The 15,565-nt window shown below is 50.7% G+C and overlaps 1 protein-coding gene across 3 annotated transcripts in view; it reads left to right on the plus strand.

The window, feature by feature from the left end:
• Positions 1-15,565, plus strand: part of TBXAS1 (thromboxane A synthase 1) — a 160,682-nt gene that overhangs the window by 137,069 nt on the left and 8,048 nt on the right. For all 3 annotated transcript variants that reach the window (XM_026512050.4, XM_044388694.3, XM_044388700.3), the window contains one exon: positions 15,349-15,440. In XM_026512050.4, coding sequence (XP_026367835.2) covers positions 15,349-15,440 — 92 coding nt within the window. The remainder of the gene's footprint in view (positions 1-15,348; positions 15,441-15,565) is intronic.

The raw sequence follows: 15,565 nt of genomic DNA on the forward strand, positions 1-15,565 counted from the left end.
GTAATACATAGGTACGTGAAGAGCTTTCTGAAGTGAATTCCAGACGTTTTTGCTCTAAATCCATGATTGTTGCCCTATGATTCATTAACCTTAAAAACACATACACACATCAGGAAGCTAAGTAATCTGGGGGTCCCAAAGACCAGAGCACGCTGCCAGGCCAGGCTGGCCTTGGCCTAGAAGATGGCATGGGTCACGGTTCCCCCTAGCACAGGGGACAGTGACACCTACCATAACAAATGGTGTTTTCTCATCAGGTAGATTTGACCAGTTTTACAAAATCCAGCTCCCAAACTAGAAACCCAACCCTATGTCCCATTAGTCTCAGTTTTTGGAAAAGACTCTCTTTCCTTAGATCACTGGGGAAAGATCACAGCATAGCACAAGCTGGGCCAAAGGGAGCAGACATCAGAAGGATTTCTGTGGAAGGTGATGGCTCGTTGTGGGGTTAACGAACCTTGAGAAGATCCCACAGGGGCCCTCCTCCTGCTGTCATTTAAGTCCATTTCCTCCTGCCCTTCCCTTAGAAAAAAATTAAGAACAGCTGGGCACTGTGCTATTTTCAGTAAATTTTGCAAATATACTTACTGGTCTTTCCAGAACCCTCAGGGGCAGCCCACTGGTCCAGGGACAGCCTCAGAGCAATTGTTCGTGAAGGAACCAGAGCCAGCTGGGGCCAGAGCAAGAAGGGGGGTAAGCAGCCTGAGATGGGGAGCCTAAGCCCCCCACTGGTCCACTGTAAAGACTATAAGGTAAAGCAGTGGTCTCCTCATGGGCCCTGTGCCAGAGAACGCCCCAGATGCTCAGGGGGCTAAAGGTCCAAGGCTCAGGATCATGACAAGGCAGAAACTCTGTATCTACCACACCAAGAGCATGGGCTGCAGAATTCTCTGAGGCGTCCTCTCCTTTCCCAAGGAGCCCCCAACACACACCCTTGCCCATCTGGGATAAGACGGGCTCTCGCCAGCCCAAGCACTTGGCCAGGCACCCAGGAGGACCCGTGAGGTCTCTGCTGGGGCTTCTCCTAGTTTCGTGGGGAGAGGCCCTACTGCACACTCCCCTTCTCCCTGGCCGGGGCTCGTGAACACTCAGGACTCACAGAGTCCTGTCTGCCCACACCCACCCCAGGTCCTCCCTGTTCCGGAATGCTCCAGTCCCAAGCCAGCCCATTATGTGCTCCTGCCTCAGTTTCCATGCCACCTTAGGAAGCATCTGCCCCTGATTGACCCTCGGCAGCTCCACCGCCGTGGGCACGGAGCAGCCGGAGTGCACAGCGCATCCCTGCGGGTCCTGCTTGGATAAGGACGAGAAAAAAGGCTTCCTTCCTCACTTTCCTTGCTCGGCCTTGTCAGCCTTTAGAACCTGGCAGACTTTTTTCCTCACTCAGCACTACTTCTGCCAGGCTCCATCCTCTCACTGCATTCTGACCTTGCCCACAAACCCCTCTGAGCCTCAGTTTTGTCATCAGTAAAATGGAAACTCAATGAAATGATACATGTGACCCTGGCCCTGTGCCTGCTCCCCAGGACTTAGTCAATAACTACTCAACGGAGCTGTGAACTTTCCCTTCTTGTAAAGACATCGTTGGGTCCACTCTCTGCCCCAAACCCGCCCCAGGCCAGGCTTCCTTTCTCTTGTCCCCACATCACCTGGCACTGGCTTCCCTGCCCCTCGGTCAGGGCCCTGGCCCTGAGGAGAGACAGGGAGATCAGCACACGGGCAGCAGCTGGGGGGCGCCGGGGGGGGCGTGCTCGGGCCCAGCACACCCCTCCTCTTTCCTAACCATCCAGGTGGGTCCAGCATTTAGGCAGGAAACGGCCGCGCCAGCATGAGAGCCACCAGCAGCCTGTGCTCCCAGTGAACGTGACAGCTGGAGCTCAAGGTGGCCACTAGCTTCCCAGGTCTGTCTCTTATGTGGAGGTCATGACCCTCATGTCCTCTAAGGGGTCCAGCCTCCTTATGTCTGCTGGGAGGTCATCCCACCACCTCTAGTCTTGACCCCTGGGTGCCTCCTGTCCAGGACCCTGTGGAGCAGCCAGGCCTTCACCCCTGGAGCTCCTGGGGGCCATCTGCTGTCACCCCTTGATGGGCAGGAAATACAACCTGGCACACGTGCCCCGCCCAGCTTAGCCACACCTACCTCCTTAGGGCTGTGTCTCTGTCCCCAAGGTACCCCAGCTTCCCTCCCTGCCCACACCTTCCTCCCCTGCCTGGTCCATGGCTGTGAACTTGACCCCTGGCTGCCTAGACCTATGAGCCTGCAAAAAATCCCTCAGCCTGCTGGCCCATGCCTGGGGCCTCCTGCTGTGACATGGGCACCTCCAAGGATGCCCGTCTGCCCCCAGCTTCAGGTCAGGCCCTGGTGAGAAGCCTCACCGGGTACAGGGGAACTGCACCCCGCCCGCCAGCACCTAAGGGGAGCAGCAGACACACAAGACAAAAGAAACAAACGAGGCCTTAAGATCCACGGCCAAAACAAATCGCCGTAATTAACACATGCCACCTCCACGCTCCACGGGCTGCGGCGTGGCTGGCGTGAGGCCGAGAGGCATACACCGCAGAGAGCACGCGCTCCCATAAAACGCCAATAAACCGTGTGCCTGTGAAGGAACTCGTTCAATGCTGCTCCAAAACCTTGTTTAAGTGCTTTTATTGTTTCTGTGTGAAAGAACACAAATGCTTTTTGAAAATTGCTTCGGCATAAACCTCCCTTCTCCAGGAAGTGTTTCTGATCCCCCCCCCCCGCCGCCGATCCCTGGCCCAGGCAGGTTGGGTGGCCCCCACAGTGCCCCCTCCATGTCCCCATTCTGTGCTTCCCTCCCTGCGAGGCTCAGCAGGATCCACCGGCCTCCTCCCCCTTCAGGGCCCCCACAGGCCCCATGGCACCCCATCCCTCTGTCAGTGCCCGCACACAGCAGGTGCAGGGGACACACGCCCAGTACAATGGTGGTCTAGAAGAGATGGTCTGCAAACATCTCAGGAGCCCAAGACGCTGCTGAGGGAACCCCTATAAGACAGATGAAATTCTTCTTAGGAAAGATATTGGAAAGATCTTTAAAATAAATATGTAAAATAAAAGCATAAAGATAGGAACACCCAAACAGAATCATTTTTCATAGAGAGGAGGGGAGTGGTAAGGTCCCTGCATGTGGCCGCAGTTACCCTTCCGGGGTTTTGTCCTACTTTAGAGGAACAGTCCAGTATCAGATAAAACAAAAACAAAAATGGTTAACAAAAGTTATGCCCCGAGTGCGGACTGGCTTGAAGCCTCCGAGGGCTCGTGCTTGGCAGCTCTGTCCACAGGAGCAGCGGCAGAGCCCCTAACTAAAGCCCTTGTTGGATGCCTCAGGGGTCCACAGGTCCAGCTTGCCCAGCAAATGGGGGGATGGGAAGGGAGACTTGGCTGGGAGCACTCAGCCTCCCATTCCATGAGCCCCTCCTCCATTCCATGAGACATGGGGTGTGGGGTCTCAATTGCAGGGCACTCTCCCTGTGACCCTCTTTCCCCACCTGTAGGCTGAAGAGGCTCACATGGGCAGGACAAAGATGGCACAGAGTGACCATCCTCTCCCCCTACATCCACTCCAAGGCGCTGAGCCCTGCACATCTCGTAACGTGGTATGAGGGGAGTATCTGCCGGGCCATTCCCAAATGCCAGCCGGCCGAGCATTCCCTCTGGACCTCGGCAGCTGCCCTTCACCTGAGGCCCAGCCCGCACCCAGCAGACCAGAGGCAGAGGCATGAACTCAGCTCCTCTGAACAGAAATCACTATCAAGGCTCTGAGGCATACGTTGTCTGTGATTTAGTCAGTCTCCTCCCGCTCCCAAATTTAATTACAAAAAAAGAGGGGGTTTTCCCCAAGAACCTCATTCTTATGTATCCAAACTCAGTCCCCCACTTCCAAGAGGGAAGGAGGGACACTTTGTTGAGTCTGTGGGTCCACTACGGTCAGTCAGGAAGCTCACATCGGCCATTACTCTGGAGCCCGTGTTTACTTAGCTTTGCCACTGTCGAGGCCACTCTTGGCAAGGAACCCTTTTCACTAGAACTGCCAGCTGCAGAGGAAGGGCAAGGGCTAAAACTGCATCAGGCAGGAGAGGTGGCAAGGCAGCCACCGTGGAGGGTAAGAGGCTGCCACAGAGACAGGCCCTGAGTGAAGGCCAGCCCTCCCAGTGTCCGGCCCCGTGGCCCTAGGCACACAAGCTCTGGGCACCTCCGTCTCCTCCGGGGCAAAGTGGGATCTTACAAGGGGACAGGAGGCATTCTGCGAGGCTCTTGGCACAGGGAAGAGTAGAGGCAGGTCTCCAAAAGTCTCTGCCCCGTCTTCAGCATTTACCTTCTAGCACCTTCCTCCCTCCTCTGATCACAGGAGTCAGGGAGGCCTCTCGCCGGCATCTCCCCCAAGGTGGCCCTGCTGAATTCTTAATTCTCACTGGCATGGTTGTTTCCATCTCTGCGAGGACGACCCCATGCCTACTGCTATGGTGGTCTCACAGGGTCCCTGACCAGCATTTTTAGAAACAAGCAAATCTGATCTGTGCACTCCGCACCTCATGTCCCAAAGCAAGAGAATTACACAGAGTGTCTTCAGAAAACCCTGACTGGCACTTGATGAGGAATCCTCACTACCACCCTTCGAGCTGTGATCGTCCCCATTTCACAGACGAGCAGACTGAATCTTGGTGAGGCTGGAGAACTTGCCCACTGTCCTCCTGTCAGATCTGTTGAATTCCACATCTCTACTTCTCCATTTACCATTCTGCCTGCCAACCATGAAATTCAAAATCTCGAGAGTTGATTATAAAAGAGAAAGACAGTGAATTGCTCCTTACAGGTTTTTTTTTTTTTATTTTAACTTCAAAAACTTACCCATAATGAGGGTTGGATATATTTTAAAACATAGCTGGGTTAGTGAGATGATTTTTTGTAAGAGCAGTAAAGGAGCATTCTCTGTAGACACGGGCAGGGACAAGTCACCCCACCTCTCCAAGCTGTGGGTCTTTGTCTGTACCGTGGGGGTCGGGGGATTGAATTCATGGACCTTCTGAGGCTCCAAGTCTCTTTTTGGTCCTGGGACTAATCTCACACTCACATGCCAGTGGCCAGGGTCAGCCACTCTTTTGCCCAGAAGCCAGCCAGCAGACATACTGCCCTTCCCCATTAAAATCTGGTATCAGACTCCACTTGGGCCTCCGGACAGCATTCTTGGGCAAAGGAGACTTTTTTTCTTTTTTTTTAGCTTGGGCCTAGCCCTCCCCACTTATATCCTGAAATGGAAAAATGGACTGAGCAGGCAATAGGGAATTTAAAATGAGCTGGGAAAAAAAAAAAAAAAATCCTGCCACAATAAATCGCATCACAGTGGAGATCTCTATCTAACCAGAAAATTCTCAGCCCAGACAATGGCTCATTTATTTCCAACAATATTCAATACAACAGAATTCCAGGCCGACAAAAGGATTTCTACAGGTTCTTGGAGTTGGTTGCAAAGGGATTTAACCTACATAGAAAAGAGAGCTGTTCAATTATAGATTCCCAGGCGTGAGGGAGACCTTTGTAAATAAATTGTAAGGGGGTCCGGTGTAAATGCGGCTGCTTCCCTGGGGGAGCACCTCACCTACCGACAGCATGAGACAGAAGTGCCAGGGCCCTGCCTGGAGGACGTTTGGGTAAATATTTGGGTAGAGATGGCTGCTGCTGGGATGGTGAGCAGAGCCGGCTATCGGAGGAAATGGCCCGCTCTCCCCAGCCTGCAGATGATACATTTCTATAAACATCCAGGCAGGCAGGCTCTAAAGACTCCTGAGCTTTCCAAACACATTTCCTATTCCATGGTCAGCGAGACCGCATTGTGAGCATGGGCGGTAAAGAGGAGGCAGGAAACAGGAGGGTGGGGAGGGGTCTGGAAGGCAGCCTTCTAAATTTAACACGCAGTGGCTTTTAGGCCGAGTGGATAAAAAATAAATTCCAGTGCTTAAAGCTCTTATCTTTGTTTACCATTTCCCCAAACAGTACGTGACCGGGGCTTGGACTTGTAGACTGAGCAACGGAGATGCGCGAAGGAATGAGGGACGGGGCTGGGGGGTGGGTGGAGCTGGGGGGTAAAGAGAGCAAGTTGTCCTCTTTCATGTGACATTCCCTCAGCCAGCAAGTGAGCCAGGACCTGCCAGTGTCACAGGCTGTCCCTGGCTAGATGAGGTGGGGCCGGGGGAGGGGTGTTCGTGATGCTTCGGACCATCCTAGATGTGGAAGGCACCACGGGGTCGCCCACGTCCACCTCCTTTTGATGAGGGATCCGTGAATATCCTCCAGTGACCTTTTCAGATGCTCAGGGACAGCTTTTGAAAATCTCCAGGGGGTACGGGGCTTGCCTATCTCATTAAGTTCTAGTCATTGGAAAATCCTTCCCTATATCGCGTCAAAATCGTCCTCCCTGGGCCTTACAGCCTCGGGCCTGGGTCACCCCACAAACTAGAGGAGCAGCACGTGCTTTTCCTCTGTCACGTGGCTGCTGCTTGGTCTGTAGCAATGCTCTCATTTCGGCCCTTGGTTTGCTTGGGTCCCTCCCCCCAATTCTTTCAGTGTGCCTCTAGAAGTAGTGTGCCAGCCCCAGCTCTCTCCTGCTCACTCCATCCCCTCTCCCCTGCTCATCTGTTAACCCCCCTGATGCTGGCTTTGGTCTCCCCTCCCCCACTCCGCTGACTGATGCAGTGTCCTTTCCTTGTCCCTAATCTCTGTGGCTGTGTCCGGGAGATCCGAGACCCTGTCCAGAGTCCCTTCCTTTCCAGTCCCTCAGCCTCCTTTCCCTGGGTGGCCCTGTGGTTCAGTCCTCAGCGCCCTGCTCTTCTTTCTCACCCCCATCCCAGGGGACTCATCCCCCTTTGTGCAGCTGAGCTGGACCCCATATCCTCTTGGGGCCCCCCACACAAGCCTGCCAAAGTGGAGCTCTGCTGGAGAGGCAGACTCGCCCAGACCCGTCCTCTTTCCAGCTCTCAGCCAACCAGGAATGAAACCTAGCGATGGCTTTCATCACTTCACTCCCTGCCTCCTTACATCCGAAGACTCACCTTTCCTGGTTGTCCTTTAAAATTACGGGGACTTAGTATTGGGCTGCACGTGAGAATTTCCCGGGGAGCTTTGAGAACACTACCAAGTCCTGCACACCAATCCACCAATCAATGCTGAATATTTCGGGGTGGGCTCTGTCCTCAGTGGGGAGCAACCAAGATGGAGAATCGCTGTTTATATTGCTTCCCTTTCAACCCCTTGCCCACTCTGACCACTGTACTGTCATCAGAGCTCCCCACTACTGCCTGGACTATTGCAATAGTCTCCCATCTTACTGTCCTATTGACCAGCTGTTCCAACTATCCGCGTGTATGTCACTGTCAGAGCACAAAATACCGTTTTCAGTATGTCACCTCTGCTCCTCCAGCCTTCAGTGGCTCCCTATTACCATAACAATAAATCTCTGAATAAACAAGTAAACAGTCTCCCAAATACAGAGTGAGTTGAATGCATGGAATTGGGTCTCTTCTCCTCTCTCCCCCTCCTCCCCACACTCTGCTAAGGACATGTCACACCCATGTCCTAGACATACTCACGGTCTACATGGGGAGAGAGTGAAAAAAAAATTTTTCTTTGCAAATTAAATGCAAAACACTCTCTCCCCAGTGCAGAGAAGGTGGCTGGGTGATTGAACTGCCATTTACTTAGAGGCTTATTTCTTTAAACATCATATACAATTGGCTATTAAGGGAAAGAACAGAATCCTAAATATTATGTAACAGCAGATAATCCAACGACTCAAATCTAGTTGATCTGAGAATTTTATGCTTATGAGTGCTTATGTCTGATAATTGGGACAATTTTTAAAAACCAGGTGATTAGGTGTGTCTTATTTGTCCCTACCTCCCCTTTTCCCTCCATGCCCACTACAGGGATAAATAACTCTGCTCTCCCAATAATACACTATTTTTTTCTCTCAACCCTTTCCCGAAATAGAGACAGGGGTTGGGTTTCAGCGTGTCAGAGGGGCAGGCGAAGGGAAGCAGGCAGAGTCCACAGTGAGATGGAATCGAGGGAACGGGCGTGTGTTCAACTGGTCAGCTGTTAAAATTTCAGGCAAGATGTACAATCAGTATGTAAAACTGTCCAAAATATCTACCAAAGCTGAACATACACATTCCTTGTGACCCAGCAAATCCACTCCTAGGCATACACCCTGCAGAACGGTACACATATCCACCAAAAAACATATGCAAGAATGCCCAGCCTTATTTATAGCGGCCCCAGACTGGGACAACTCAAATGTCCACCCGCCATTGAACAAATGACAGTGAACACACGTCAGCGCCACGCCTCCCCATGGCGAGTCTCCAACACACGGCCCAACACGCGAGCAGGCGCGGGCGAAAGCCTACCTCGTGCGTATTCTGTCAGAGTTTTAAAAGGCAGAGTAATCTCTCGAGTGAGAAGGCAGGATAGTGGTTGCCCTTGGTGGGGGCTTTGACTTGGGGGGTCACGGTGACACTTCAGAGTGCTGGCCATGTCTGGGTCTTGAGCCGGACGTGGACACACAAGTGTGCTCGCCTTGTGAAAAGTCACTGAACTCTGTGCTTTCATTTGTGTAATATATATATTTTTTTGTTTGCGTGTTATTCTTCCATGAAATGTACATAAGGAAAGGAAGGGAGGGAGGAAGCAAGGAAGGGGGAGAGGGAGAGAGCGGAGAGGGAGGGTGGTCGAGGCAGTCCAGCATGACGGGCAAATCTTGGAATTTGAAGATATGGATTTAGTTCTGACTCCGCCATTTACCAGCTGTGTGACCTTGGATAAGCCACTACCCTCTCTGAATCTTTGGTTTTTTCATCTATAAAGTAGGCAACAAACACCCCCCCTACCTGCCACACGGGGCAGTTGTGAGGACCCAAAGATAAAACAGATGTAAAAATCCTTCTGTGTGCAGCAAAATACCGCAGGAGGCGAAGCTGTTGCTATCTTCCATCTCTGAAGACAGGAATTCCGGCGGAAAGTAAGGGACATCAATAAAACTCCACTCAGGGCCACGGGTGGTAAGGGCTAGCGCTTGTGGTGGTGGGGGTACACATGTGTGTGCGTGTGTGCGCACGCGTGTGTGTGAGTACACACACAGGCGGGTTTATGTTCTTTCATTACAATCTCACCTAATCCCTTAATGGCCCAGCCCTCAGAGCACGAGAGCCCCGGAATAATCCACAGGTTTATGTGAGGTGGGTTCTCTCTCCTTTCATTTAAAGTGGGTGTAAAAAGACACCATACACCCGCTCCTGATTACTTTTTCTAAGGTCTGGACACATGTCTGCGTCTAGATGTGCCACATTCTTCAAACTAGCATGCAGGACTTTCGGGGCATCAGCTGGGCAAGGCAGCGATGCGAACAGAAAGACCCCCCACCCCTCTCGTGTGGGCCCATCGCTGGACTCTCAAAGCCAGCATGTCAGAGCCTCTGTTTAGAGAACCGGTCAGCGAGGAGCGCAGGTCCCTGCTCGGGCCTCGCCCACAGGACTCAGGGCTCATGTCGGGGGACTGGTCAAATGGGCAAAGCCAAGGTTGCAACATTTTCCACAGTCTGGTTTCATATTGTCATCTCATGTTCCCCAGAGAATGAGAGCGAATGGAAACCTTTATTCTTCGTATGGGCTAGAGTCCCCAGCTGGAGCGCCAGGCCCTCAAGTGATTTCAAGTTCCCTGCGTCTGGAGGGCCGGGGCTGGCAGAACGGAGCCCCCTTTCTGTGACACCACATCCAGCGACAAATGCCATATTACCAGTCCTCTTTGCTGCTGCTGTTGCGACTGCTTAGGGAAGACAAAACTGAAGCCACCCCCACTTCTGTTTCCTTCAGCAGAATAAGAGAACATTAATTTTTCTATTAGGTTCCCTGAATCTCCAGGAAAAATCTTTTTGAAAGTGGTGACATTTTTGTTTTCTTTTCCTCCTTTATTCTCCACATCCTATCTACACACACCCAGCATGTGGTGTATGTGTAGGTGTGAGTGACTCAGGGGAGGGGCGTGTGCGTGTGTGTATGCATGCATGTGTCTAGCTCTCAGAGAAAATGGCACACAAAAATCTAAATGTGGCAAGATGACATTAATAGGTCAGGAAATAGTATCATTTCCTATTTAAAAGGATTTACCCATAGATTTTCCAAGAAGTTCCCTTAACCATCAGGTTTATCCATTGCATTTAAATACTGGTTTACGGATCTAAGCTACATGACAAAAAGACTAAGAGACCAAGGACCTTAGGAAATAAAATTAGAAGTTACTGCCCACTGAAAATCAAATATAGATGGAAAAAAAAATCTTCTGGAAAATTAGGGAACTTTGGATTGAGAATGTAAAGCACGTGGCAAAGATTCAGTTTGTTTTAATCTATATTTTCCCCAATATTTAGCAATCAAATATTTACTATTTAATCAATATTTCCCACTATCAGATAATAATATTTAATATCTATTTTCAACCTCCTAAGAGCACAGTTACTTATTTTATGAAATAAGTCCCAGCTGAAATAAGTTCTGTGGAATTTTAAAATCACTTTCTTCCTTAACACATCCTTATAGGATCATTTAATACATGCCACAGAAGGCCTGGTGATGAAATGAGCTCCCTGCCACCAAATACACTCAAACAGAAGAATTATCTGCTCATTTGGTGCATTACGGTTTCCAGAGCCCTGTCACCTTACTGTCTCCTTCGCCCTGCCGTGCGAGCTGGGCATGACCTCAACTTACAGACCCGGTGACCTGTTGATGTTGCCTTGGCAACTGGCCCCAGGCCACAGCTGCTGGGTGATGGATCCAGGCTGGAGACCCTGGCTGGGCCCTGTGACCACCCCGAGGCATGGCCAAGGTCAGGAAGAGAGGCTGCTGCAGCCTCCTCTTTGGGTGGGAGGCAGGACAGGTTGATTCTAATTCTGAGTAATACGGCCCGTGCAACAGGAGTCAGGGATCCTCGGGGATCCCTTTATAACGTCATCTTCTGGAAACACAGATGCTTAAAGTGCTTCCTGGCTTGAAATGAGTGGATACTCTGCACAGCCCCCCCCTGAGTTCTCCTGAGATTCCAGGCTGGTGGGCCCTCCTCAGCCCTTAGCAGCACAGAGGGTCTGAGTGCCAAGGGCGACAGCAAGGGAGGGGCTGGGCCAGAAAGCTCAGCTCGCAGCTCCCGGCCTCCTGCCTGCGAGGACGCTGCTGCTATTTTAAACATGTCTAATTCTTTAGTGCAGCTCCAAGTCTTTGCACGGGGCTCTGCACACGCTCTTGTTATTTACATTGCTGTTTAGTGTTTCAGCTTTTTTTTTTTTTTTTTGGAAGGAAAAGTTTAACCTAGACAAATTAGAAGACCACTTGGGAGAACTATGTCCCCCTCACTCAGTGTCCATGAGAGTCCACTGCAGCCTCTCTGCCCACTGCTCTCTGCTTTCATCCATGTCCCCACCTTCCCCCACTTCCACGTTAAAAAAAAAAAAAATCCCAGATGTCCTATCATGTCATCTGTAAATATTTCATTCTGTATTTCTAAAATACAAGGGCTCTTTTCTAAAACAGGACTACCATACCATCATCACACTAAAAACAAATGAACCATAATTTCCTACGTGTATCGAATACCCAGTCGGGGTTGAATGTCCTGTGATGGACTCGTGGATTTTTTTAGATTGGTTTGTTTGAACCAGCATCCAAACAAGCCCACCCACTCTTCACTGGCTTCTTCTTATTCACTAAATTCTTTTTTTTTTTTAAGATTTTATTTATTTATTCGATAGAGATAGAGACAGCCAGCGAGAGAGGGAACACAAGCAGGGGGAGTGGGAGAGGAAGAAGCAGGCTCATAGTGGAAGAGCTTGATGTGGGGCTCGATCCCATAACGCCGGGATCACGCCCTGAGCCGAAGGCAGACGCTTAACCGCTGTGCCACCCAGGCGCCCCTTATTCACTGAATTCTTATTCACCTGCCACTAAAGATCTCAGTTTAGGCATCACTTCCTTCTGTCAGCTTCCCTGATCCTGAATGCCTGGGGTGTCTGTCCTCTGTTCCCTCACAGAGCCTTGTGCTCACCACTCTCTAACCCCCACCACTGCTTTGCGTCCTGAGACAGACCATGAGGTCTAGGAGTGGGGGAAGGGTCCGCATGTGTCAAAGTCATGTGCCCTGTGCCTAGCACAGTGCCTGGCCAACAGCAGGTACCAACTCGGCACGTGTCCGACGAATACGTGAATGAATGAGTTCTAAAACAGAACTCTGCTTCCCATTCCTCCTAAGACTGTCCTACAACACGTTCCACATTCAGTATAATGATTTGCTTCGAAGGCAGCTTCACCAAAGAGCAGAGACTTGATCATTTTTGGATCCTCAGCGCCTAGCCCAGCACCTGACAGGCAGCAGGGGTTCGGAGAGGGTTTGCTGAAAAAGGACAGGGGTTTTCTACTTCAAGTTCTATCTGTGTGCTTTTGTCTTCGAAGGCTTTCCTCTCAGGGTCTCATTTTTCTCATGTCTATAATGAAGAATTCGGATTCATGATTCCTAAGTCTTTTTGGGGTATAATTTATGATTCTGAGTAGGGGCCCAGCATTGCTGGGGAGTCCCCATTTGCCATACACTTGCTGCCCTCTGCTGGTGGGACTGGTGCAGGACCCCTTTATCCCTGAATTTCCTGAAAGAACTACAGGGAGGCAAAGGTCCAGATGGGTGGATGGTCTGTCAGTGGGATAGGGACTTGAATTTCATTGCCTCACCTGGGTTTGATTAAAATGTGCAGGCGTGAGCCTCCCTCCACCCCATCTGCCCACTCCTCCCATGGGAAGGATCCCTGGGGTAGATCGCAGAAGGACGAAGGCAGTGAGTGGTCTCACCCCAGGGCTCACATTACAACGGCCGGTGGTGGCGGTGGGGTTGGAGGGGCTTCAAAAGGAGAACTGGCGCCCCGGCCCCACTTCAAACCAACAGACGAATCCTTCAGGGAAAGGCTCAACCATCCTTATATATTAAAAGCTGTCCCACTGCTTCTAATGTTCAGAACCACTGGACCAAGCTGATTTTTATACGTGTTATCTTGAGCCAAAAGCTTAGGAACACAGTAGAAAGCTCATCCAGAGAAAGAATAAATGAAGACTTTGACTTTATAATATCAAATTCCCTTAGCCTGGTTTTAAAAGTTTTATTTCTCTGACAAATGCTGATAGCTTCTAAATCACAAATTCTGTTTGGAGAACCAATACTATTTACTGCGAAGGATGCTGTTTGCCGATCGATTTTTTTCTTTTTGAGATTTAGTTCTATTTTTTTTTACTTATTTTTTTTTTACATGTTTTACCTTTTTTTTTTTTTTTTTTTTTTTTTTTTTTTTTACATTTTCTGCATTTGTTAAGTCTCCGTTAGGTTGCAGATAACAGAGTTCAGCTGTTGCTAACTGAGGCCATAAACAAGAAAATGCTTGAAGAGTTCAGATCCACCACCCACTGGGCTACTTTCAAACAGAAACTGGAGCTGTTTCTCTCTGCACATTTAGTTCATTTCTTCTTTCTCACAGCCAACTGTAATTTTCTGCTCATTCATCCACAAGGCAGAACATGGTCGACAACAGATCATGACTCACCTGTGTTCAGTGTCCACCTGCTGGAGAAAAACTCCTTTCTCTTTGTACCAGATCCAAACTTCCAGACTGGTGTCTTGGGTCAGAGGCTCACCCTTGGGCCAATCAACCGTGGCCTGCATGGCCAACCAACTCCACAATTCTTTTACACAAACAAAACTATGGGGCTCCTCATTCAAAAGGCAGGGGAAAGTGCCATTAACAGTAGATAGAAAGGTTCTCCCTTTGTTCTTCTTCTTTAGCAGGAATCTTACCATTTGCCTTTACATCATGCAACACCAGTTTTAGATATAAATATCAGAGCATTTAACTAACTCACATGCACAATCACTGAAATGACACAATTTGTATTTTGTGACTCACAGGCCAGAAGAAACAAGCACAAACCAAACTACTAAGCATTAGAAAGAAGAAAGGTGGCTCCCCCAAGGAGGCACACTCTGACACACAGGGGTACTGCATGGGCTGGGGAGCCAGGCCCTCACCGTGTTTGGGGGTCCTGCCCCATCCTGCTAGCCCCTAAACCCATGTAGGGCAGCCGTGTGGCCAGCTGCAGGCCCGCGAACGGCTCCCTGAGGTGGAGCAAGGCCACTCGAGGCTCCTCCGTGGACAGCTGGGGGCAGCAGCCTGGACTTGCCCGCAGTGCTGCCCCCTGCTGCTCTGGGAGGGGAGGTCAAAGGAAGCAAACCTCCAAGCTGAGGACCGCTCTTTCGTCAGCACTATCTGGTTCAAAGAAAGGAGACAGTCACCTACCAAGCAGGTGACCCACTCTGGCTCCATAAGGAGTGGGGTAAGAGGGAGGATTTGGGAAAACCCAGCAGAGCAGCATTAAATAAGCCTCCATGACCCCATTCTAACCCTCCACCCACATCCTGCTCCCCAGCTCACATCCCATGTGTCCCTCCTCCCCAGTGCAGGGGTGAAGGTGACAGTGTCACTCCAGTGGGCATTGTCCAAGGGACCCTGGGGTCCCCCCAACACAGGGTGCTGGGTCATGCTTCTCCATGCCTTCGCCCTTGAGTATCTAATCCATATTTCCCGACCTTTCCTAATCTAATCGGGGAAGAACAAAATCTTCTTGTCTTCATTTGTATTTTTCATCACAGCAACTTTATTTCTCCTTCTATGCTCTGCCTGTTCATACCCTTTGACCATTCTCCTAACGTGTTTCTTTCCTTACTGACTCAGAATAGCTCTTTGGCTTTTGTCACTATGCATCTTTTACGTGACTGGAAATTTTGTTCTTTTTCTGCGATTTCTCGCTGCGTCTTTTAACTTTATGATGTACCCATTGCTGCCCCTGTGCCACCCCTGAGGCTCAGTTTTCTTATCTGAGAGATGGGAGAATGGCTGCCTCGCGGGTACGCAGGGAGGATTAAGCCACCACGCCACCCTCTCTCTGTACATGCTCACAGCTGCGCCTGCTGCCGTTGCGTTAGAACCAGCCTTCTCTGTAAGACACTGCAAGGTCCCCAGGTCCCGGGCTGGCCGGGCTGGCCCGCAGTAACATCCAGCAGCACGACGCCAGTCACGGGAACGCACGGGGTGCTGACCTAACGCAGCCTGGGTGGCACTGATTGCATTTTACCGAGTCTCCATCTACGAGTCTGCTCAGTCGGAGCAGGACTCTAAAGCTAATGGAGCAGCCCAAAAGCTGTGGGACTCAGTGTAACTCAACTTCCTTCCTTTGTCACCACCCCTCCACCAGCCGGCGCCTGACTACTGCAGCCTCCAGGAAGGCCTGCCCTACCTGGACATGGTGATCGCGGAGACCCTGAGGATTTACCCACCGGCTTTCAGGTACGCCTGTGCTCCCCCCTTCCTCCCCCTGCCTAGCCCCTGCATCCCAAAGCCCCTTCAGGGCATCACTGTCTAGGCTCCTCACCTGTCCTCAGTCTGTCACCACCTGCGTTATCAAGAATGCT

This window comes from Ursus arctos, unplaced genomic scaffold (genome assembly GCF_023065955.2).
Source record: "Ursus arctos isolate Adak ecotype North America unplaced genomic scaffold, UrsArc2.0 scaffold_3, whole genome shotgun sequence".
Taxonomy (NCBI): domain Eukaryota; kingdom Metazoa; phylum Chordata; class Mammalia; order Carnivora; family Ursidae; genus Ursus; species Ursus arctos.